Raw genomic sequence first — 8,989 nt, forward strand, 5'->3', positions numbered from 1 at the left:
TTTCTAATATTCCAATTAAGTGGGAGCGAATAATACTACTGATTCTTTACAGCTCTAAATAAACAATTTCAAAATAATGATGGTGGAAAATTGAATCTAGTATCTTCACACTATGAAAATTGCTCATACATATGATTTCTGATAACTAGATTATATTTGATTTATTTTATGTTTAACTATCATAATATTTGTCGGTGGTGCTGTGTCCTCTATTTTATTTCATTTTTGCTGCAAGCATCACAATACTTTTGAAACCAGTTACTAAGAATATTATCTAATAATATAAGAAAGTTATTAGGTGTATCTAAAAATATTGGTGTTTTAATTATTTTAATAATTAATTTTAATTAATATATATTATATATATTTTTTTTATAATTTATTAGATCAATAATTATAACAACTGAAATACCAATATTTTTGATACACCTAATAACTTTCCAATAATATAACGTAGTATGTGATACGGTCTAACTCTTTATACGCCTTCAAAATATAGAAAACAAATTTCTCCAATCGTGTGTCTTATCTTAACCCTTAGCTTAACCATCATACATATAACTTAAAACAATACTATTTGTATATTAAAATTAATAATTAAAATTAATTATTAATATATTTATATATAAATATATGGATAATTTAATTTATTTTTAAGTAACCATTCTCCTAATTGTTAAGCTATTCTTTTGCTAACTATCAATTTGCAGTTTGCCTAATTGACCTCAAGTCGGCCAACATCCCTCAGCACGTTTTCTCTTTGTTTTTTTATTTTTTATTGCAATTAAAGATATTTGTTGGTGGTTTGGCTCTCAACTCCACCTTCCAAATTAAAACATGTTGGTGATCGTCTGCTCGCTCCTATGTGACCTTTGAATTAAAAAATGTTAATAAATTATACTAACGTATCTCGTAAGTAATAAGATAGCTCTAACCTGAAAACAGTAGTGTGTAGTTGGTGGGAGGGTTTCAGATAGGAGCAAGTAGGAAGAAGATATAGATATCTGTATAATTTAGGATTTTTTTATCTTAATAAATTAGAAGAGAATCTTTATACAGGATTGTCTTAATCTAATTTTTGTAACAATTTTATCCTTTTTTTTTTTGTGTTAAATATAAATGGTTACTGTGTATAAGGTTTTAAGATTTATATACTTAATACATAAATTTTGGGAATAAGTAATTTTTAATAATTTTGGCCGGTATTTGATCGATATAAACACTAAATTATTTTTTATCAAAAAATTTTATAAATTTATATATATAAATTTTAATAAATATAGGTATAAATTGTGTTGATTCATATATATAAATTCTTATCAATATAAATATAAATTATATATTTTATACGTATAAATTTTTCTATATATAAATATAAATTATTATTGATTAAATATCGATCTAAAATAATAATATTTATTGGCCATATAATATTATAGTTGATACCCTAAATTCTATTATAGCGATTTAGTAGTATATTTTGGTCAGAAATTGCATTAGTAAATTGTTGCACCCTAACTTTGAAGTCCACAATTTATTAATAATAAATCTCTCAAATCTGTCTAATTAAATTTGAGGAATGTTAGGTGCATCAATTTTTAATGTTTTGTAACTATCAATTGGTTATCAATAGTGTTTTTAATGGTGTGAGATTACATCTAATAGTAGAAAATCACTCATTTTTCTTTTGACACAAAACACAAAAGTTGCTGGCCTTTAGACTTTTTCATTAAATTTATTTAAATATTTATAATATATGTTCTAAATATGAAATTATTTTTGTAGGTTATTTAGTAACAAAAACTAAAGGTACAAAATGTGGCGCAATAAATAACGTCATTCCTCTTTGTTGCAACCCCCACCTCCTTCCCAAAATCTCACCCATAATGTATACAAGATGAACAATTGTCCTTATAAATACATGCCCTACGTAGCAATGAACTCAATGCCAACCATCTATTACGATACAAACAAAGGTTGCAACTTCCAAGGGAAAAGGAAAATGGATCTGCATGACAATAGTGCCATCCTGATAAATCAGCCGCAGGTGGTAGCTGTGATGAGCGTGCCACCTCTCAAGGTGACTGAGCCACGGCTAGCTCTCCAAGTCCTCGCGGATGATGATGGTATCGATGCGAGGACCATTGGAGGGTGCTACCAAGTAGTACTATACTACAATCAATGCAATGAGGAGGACAACGGTTGGAATTTGGCTGGTTGGTTTGTTGAATCACTTGCCAAGGCTCTCTTGGACCACCCTCTACTCGCTGGCAGGCTCCAAAGAAGAAGCGATCATCACAATACTTGGCTGGAAATTGTGTCTAATGATTCCGGCATTCGCCTCTTGGAAGCGCGCTGCCCGTTGAGCTTGGCGCGCTTTCTTGAGCAGAACCAAGAGGAGAACCGTGAAACTCAGCTTGTCTTTTGGAAGGAAATTGATCACCAGAATCCTGAGTTCTCACCCTTGGTTTATGTTCAGGCAAGTTAGATGTACATACATTAGTACTGTCGTGAAAAACTATTAGATAATTTGATATGTTTGACTAAATTATTATCCAAACGAAGACAATTTCATGTGCGTAGCTGCTGCTATTTCTGATTTAAGACAACATATGAGTAGAGATATATAGGCAAAAAATTGTTTCTTAAGTAGTACAGTATGAATATTGGGATTGAATCAACTTTATCATTTAATAAAGAAGAAGGAAACACATCATGGAAATCAAGGTGGTTGAACATGATGAAATTTTGAGTGGAATTGTTTCTTTGTTCTTTGTTTTGTTTTTGATGTTTTTTAGGTGACCAATTTTGAATGTGGAGGGTACTCAATTGGCATTAGCTGCAGCCTCCTATTGGCAGAAGTTTTGGTAGTTGACAACTTCCTTAAGAAATGGGCAAAGATACACGATGAGATGTTATCCAAAAATGGAGAAATCAAAAGGCCCATATTTTACCAACCTTGTCAGAAGAATGTTGATGAGGCTCTTGCTAGTGATGTAATTAGCCGCTCCCTAAGCAAAAATGGCATACAAAGCATGGTGTTCAAGATCACTTCAAATGAGGCAAATTTCAACAAAGAAAGGTTGAGGGAACTAGCCATGTTTTGTATCGAAGAAGCAGAACAAAAACTCAACATAAAAATGGGTTCAAAATTTTCTTTTGTGGTGAAAGAATCATCTAAAGTCACAAGGGTAGAAAGCTGCTCAAAATCAAAGAGGGGGCATAGTAGTATGCAGGGTTTGGCCCTCAAAAATTGTATTCAAATGACACCGACAACATGGAATGAATTTGGATTGTACGAGGTAGCGTTTTGCAAAGGGAATACAGCTGTCCATGTTTCTTGTTGGGTTGCTTCGGTTCCTGATGGACATGTTTTGGCAGTGCCATACCCGAAGGAGAATGTATCTGCTCTGATTATAGTCTCACCTCCACGTTGAAGCAGAGTGCTTAATTAGATTATAGGATGTTATTTATTTGTTTGTTTTATTATTGTTTTATTATAGTTTCAAGGACTGGCTTTGCTTAGTCGGTTTAGTCCATTCATACCTTGCAACACTAATTACTCGTTGAGAATTCTTGAGATTTATAGTAATTTATGAAATCATATTTTAAAGGATTTTATTATTAGTAGTGTTCCTGTCTAGTAATCTAAGCCGAGGTATAACTTCTTCTTCCGTGTGTATGGAGTTTTCTGTCCTAAGAGTGTACACACCGAGCTATACTTCAGCCGTCAAGGAACACCGGAGGAGGTTGGGACCTGCAAAGAGACTCCAACGCTCAAGTTAGTAAGAGTATAAAATGAATATCAAATGACTCAGAATGAATCGTGTTGTGTACCTAAGATTGGGAGTGGATGTATTTATAGAATTACTTAGTGAGTCTGATATTGTGGAGCTGTTATTGAGTGGGTGATAACTGCTCTTTAGTGCTCTTCTTCAGAGAGATTTGCAGAGAGATTCCTGTGCCCATTTGGGTTGGCACGTAGTTGTTTGATTTAATAGGATAAGTCTGTTAGGAAATCAAAGTACGTACTCTCCACGTACTCCTGAAATATCACGTGTTTATTTAGTTTTAATTATATTCCGATTTATAGTTTTACCTGAGCCGAATTATAGCCAACGGACGGAACAAGTAGTTAATATATTGAAAATGTTTAAATGTGACTTTTTTTTCTTATTTTTTTTTTTTGAAATAAACAGCTCAACACAAATAGTAGACCATACAAAATCCAAAAATTAAAAGTAAACTGAACATAAAATTTCACTAACAATTGAAGCAGGTAAATTAATCCTAGTCATTTTTGGTATTGTCATTAACAATTAAAGAATTCACCACCAATTCATTCGTTAGAGAACCCAAAGAACCTGTGAATGATTTCTGCTACTCCTGATCCTTTATCCTAGAACACGCGGCTATTTTTTTCTAGCCAATGCTAGTACGTGCTATAGAAAAATAGAAAATGCAATATTCTTTAAAAATGAATATTAAAGACAAGTTATTCTTTTTTATACTAACATTCAATCATTATAGTAGATTATAGTCATTATAGTCAAGTTATTCTTTAAAAATCATGTATTACTATACATAGTCATTATAGTCAATTTTGTCATATAATCATCTAAATAAATGAACTAAAAGCTTGACATTGGAAATAGATTTAGAAATTTTTGAATTTATTTTAATTTATATTTTTTTATTTTAATATTTATATATTGCGTGTATGTACCTGCTTAATAACATCATAAATATTTATTTTCATAATATAATTATATTTTAGTAAAAATTTATATATAATTATCTTTATATAAAATTAATAATTAATAATAATAAGATGATCACCCAAACCTATTAATCTGAATTTTTACCAGACATACTTTGTCTGCGTATATGATTCTATGAATATATGGTATGCAGCTGAATGTGGTGACTATTTAGTAAAGTATAGTGGGCCAGTATGGGCTAGGTTCAGTTTTGATAAAGTTAACGGAGAAATTCGGGTGCTGCGTTTCCTACCAAGTTTGACGTTCAGTTCAGAACTTGAGATACAAACCTCTGATGTCAGTTATGTTAGTTCGGCTGGCATTTCATGCGTATTAGGAAGGGCCCCCCGGTAATTTCACACCTCCGATGATGCGGAGGGAAAATTCTGAAGAAAGATTTTGACAGAAAGCAGAGAAAGAAAAGAAAAGGGTTTAGCTTCTGTAGGAATGGATAGCAGAAGCGGTGGAGAAGAAGAAGGGTTTAGATTAGAGAATCCGTTTACTTTGAAGGTGGGTCAAGTGTTCACCGGTTTTGGAATCGGATGTGGAGTAGGAATCGGCGTTGGTCGCCCTTTAAATCTAGGTAACCTCCTCCTCCTTCTTCAAAGAATCGCATTCACATTGTACATCATGGACTTGGGACGCTTCTTCAAACCCAAGAATGACCAAAACCCTACTCACTCTTCTCCCAATAAACCATGTATCTTTTATTATTATTTTAATTCCCCTACTCTCTAATGTGGAATGTAGTAGTAGCACTCTTATGCTATTCGTATTTGTTTTGATTTTTTAAGGTTCAGTGAGTCAAGTACTAGTAGCAGTTTCACATTTATGTTCTTACTTGATAAAGGCCTAATGCATTGAGAAATGTTACTAGAGAGTTTTATTATTACTATTGTTTGGTGTAGCTGCAATACCAATGTTGAATCAAGTGATGAGTGCAACCAGAGGTGCAACTGATGCATTCTCGGGTGTTACCAGGCATGTTAATACCTCTGTAAGTCAAAATTCGCCATTTCATGTTTAAAGTTTCATTCTTATTTTGATCTTACTTATGTTTCTTTTCTCTCTTGATGGTGGGGGAGCAAGGAGTTTAAATTGACCTGCTTCTCTCATCAAATATTCCTTTCTCATATTTACACAGTTGAAGAAGTTGGGAGCTAAGAATATTGAAGTCGGTGTTGGATGTGGAGTTGGTTTTGGCCATGGTTTTGGAGCTGGTATGCCATATGTGTTAAGTATTTCAGCTGCAAAATATTGACATAGCATGAGAAAATCGATATAGCAAATAAACTTCAATGCTAACTTGTACGTTCATATCCATGGTACACTAAGAATGAAAATGAGGGAGCAGAATACTTTGTTATGAATTGCCTCGAGATGCTTTAGAATGCAAGGCTAGACGCAAGTATTGAGCTTCAATGAAACTTAGCTATCATATGTTTATTCCAGGCCAAAATGGATTCTTCTTGTTAATGTTACTTGACAGAGACTTTCCATGTTTTATACTTATTCTTCAATTCATTGTTGAGTTTGTACCTATTTGTTATGGCAGGCGTTGCTGTGAAACCAGGGGTGTTGAATCAAATTCAATCTTGTGTTATGGTACGTAAAATTTCTGTCATCTCAAAAGTGTTGTTCTGTATTTTGTCCATTATGTATTATATCTATAATGTTTGCAGTCTTAATTTGCTAGGTAGCAATGACAAAGATGATGATGAAGCTTGGAATTGTTCCCAATTTACCCTTCAATCCGGGTGCATTTTCAGCGTCCTTTCAAAGTGGTATAAACATGGTCAATAAAAACCAAATTTCACCACCAAGCATGATGCAGCTGGCAGGTAAACCAGCAGATCAAGTTACTCAGGGTCTTGCAGGGTCCCAATCTATGCAAATTGGGTCGGCTTTTGAAAGTACTAACATTAAAGGAAATGCAATTGACCCCAAAGTTGGCAGCCGAACCGAGAAGGTTATTAGCAACTTTCTGCAAAATCCATTGCTAAATGGGGAGGAAGGAGGACTTGATGAATCGGTATGCACTCATTTCCATATGTTACCATTAGGTGTTATATGCCTTTTCTTGCATTTGATAAAACTTTCTTCTTTTTTCCAAACTTGGGAATGCTAATTGTGGATCAAATGATCAATGCCTCCCCCCACTTATTAAATTTTTATTAACACTGCATTGACACACCCAGCCCCCTAGATCGGCTTGAGTAACAGAATCTTGTCTCTTGATACAGTGCATCTGGAAAGATATGATAGTGAGGAGAATGAGTAGCATCAACCTATTTATGTTTTATGCCCCTTGCCCTGTCATCTGTTGGATTAAACTACACATGCCATTCTTGCTTCCATGTTTTAGAGCAATAAATGAAGCTTAGATAGTGTTTCTTTATATGCACTTTTGAGATATCTTTGGTAGTTTAGTACATACTTACCTTCCAATTATGCTGTTATTGGAAGTCTTGTCCCTTCTCTACAATAATCACACCTTTAAACTTTTTCTCGTGTTCTTTCTCTTTGTTATAGGGGGCTGGACGCCTGCGGTCGGAGAACAATGTACTTCAGATGGTAATTTTTCGTTCTTTGTAATTGGTGTCAACGACCATAGTTAGATTATCAACAGCTAACCGGTCATTTAACCATTTCATTTGTTTTGACTTTGTTTTATTTTATTTTATGGATTTAGGTCTTGAAACACCAAAGAATCATTGAAGAACTTGTGGAGGAAAATGAGAAGCTTCGACAGATACTAGTGGAGGACCTGAAAGTACCACCAAGCAAACTTGAAGCAAATTCTGCAGGTAGAATTAGAAATGAGTTGCCATGTACTAATTGTTTTGAGTGCAGAAGAAAACAAAGAAAAAGAGTACGTTGAGAATAACTTACCGTGATACACATTTACGGTTTCTTTTTTTTTTTGGTATCCTTTTTTTTTTTTTTACTTTTGAAAGAGTTGCGAAATGAATTAGTGGATAGATTATAAGCCCGAAAAAAAATATCACATTTTAAATTGGATCACCATAAGATGCTACATATTTAAGGAATTTTCATGACAGCATATTATATCCCCTCCCAAGAAAAGTGAACAAATGGCTCAGCAAAAACATATTTAGAAAATTTAAGAAGGATCGGTACTGGACTACTGGTTACTCTAACTCGGCCGCATATGTCTCTGTTTTTATTTTATTTTATTTCAGGTTTATTAGTGAGCTTAGGCCCAACATAGACTAGGGGAACTATTGTTCTATTTTGAAAATTTCAGATTTTGTTTTTTTTTTTTGTTTTTTTACCAGAAAATAAAGAAATTCAAACCCACAACCTCTTAGGTGAGTATGGAAAGATTATGCTATTTGATCTATAACTCATTGACAATTTCAGATTTTGTTGCCATTTGCGTTTTTTTTTTTAAATGATTAAGTAAGGTGACCTTTTGTCTAGGCTCGACACGAGATTTTAATTAACGATAAAAGAAATTAACATATCTTCGTGAAAAAAAGAATCAATACTTTATAAAATCATATAATTAGGTTACGTAAAATTTTCATAAAAATAGAGATCTATTCTGATAATTAGGTTATGTAATATTTTCATACTTGTGTTTGCAGATTGTAACATACCCAAGTCCAAAGGAGAAAACAATAAGAGAAAAAAGGGAGAGAACCAAAAGTAAAATAAAATGGTCCACGCTTACCAAATGTAGGAACTGGTTCGTGTATTACTATACTCAATAACAAGTCTTATTACGACGTGGTATGCAATATCTATGATGCCTAATTAGTAATGGACATCTACCTTATCTTTTCTTTTTAATTGTGTATGTGATGTGGAACATTCCATCAATAATTGTAGAAAATTAATTTTTATAGTGCTGATCGTTGATCCCTTTTGTAAGTAACTAATAATGAAAGGCAAAAGGAGAAAATGCTAGTGCTTGATAAGTTTGCACTCACATTGGTACACATAAGTTTTATGCCCACAAGTCAGCGTGAATCTAATGCTTTATTTGGTGTGGTACTAAATTCTCTCCCCTTTTTATTTTGTTGGTTGCCAAATTCTCCCTTTGTATTTTGATCAGAAATGAATAAATTCTTCAGCTTTATGGCACGAAGGACCATTTATATGGCTACAGCTAGAATTAGTTCCTTTTTTTGTGGTTTTTTTTGTGGGGGGGTTAGTTGTTTCAGAAGAACAAGTAAAAGTCTAAATGCTTTGATTTCATTGTG

General features: G+C 33.2%; 2 protein-coding genes across 3 annotated transcripts; both read left to right on the top strand.

The window, feature by feature from the left end:
- Positions 1 to 1,829: 1,829 nt before the first annotated feature.
- LOC112800371 (acyltransferase-like) lies at positions 1,830 to 3,624 on the top strand. Its single transcript, XM_025842607.3, has 2 exons — positions 1,830 to 2,479; positions 2,799 to 3,624. The coding sequence occupies exons 1-2, from the start codon at positions 1,898 to 1,900 to the stop codon at positions 3,435 to 3,437; spliced, it is 1,221 nt and encodes a 406-aa protein (XP_025698392.1). The 5' UTR covers positions 1,830 to 1,897; the 3' UTR covers positions 3,438 to 3,624.
- Positions 3,625 to 4,850: 1,226 nt separating this feature from the next.
- Positions 4,851 to 8,715, top strand: LOC112800372 (uncharacterized). 2 transcript variants are annotated; one of them, XM_025842609.3, is made up of 8 exons: positions 4,851 to 5,343; positions 5,669 to 5,757; positions 5,905 to 5,980; positions 6,316 to 6,365; positions 6,457 to 6,792; positions 7,293 to 7,334; positions 7,453 to 7,567; positions 8,372 to 8,715. In XM_025842609.3, exons 1-8 carry the CDS (start codon positions 5,208 to 5,210, stop codon positions 8,434 to 8,436), a joined length of 909 nt encoding a protein of 302 aa, XP_025698394.1. In that variant the 5' UTR covers positions 4,851 to 5,207; the 3' UTR covers positions 8,437 to 8,715. The 2 variants fall into 2 exon arrangements, with proteins under 2 accessions (XP_025698394.1, XP_025698393.1); XM_025842608.3 differs by lacking the exon at positions 8,372 to 8,715 and having other exon boundaries at positions 7,453 to 7,679.
- The last annotated feature ends 274 nt before the right edge of the window (positions 8,716 to 8,989 follow it).

This window comes from Arachis hypogaea, chromosome 5 (genome assembly GCF_003086295.3).
Source record: "Arachis hypogaea cultivar Tifrunner chromosome 5, arahy.Tifrunner.gnm2.J5K5, whole genome shotgun sequence".
Taxonomy (NCBI): domain Eukaryota; kingdom Viridiplantae; phylum Streptophyta; class Magnoliopsida; order Fabales; family Fabaceae; genus Arachis; species Arachis hypogaea.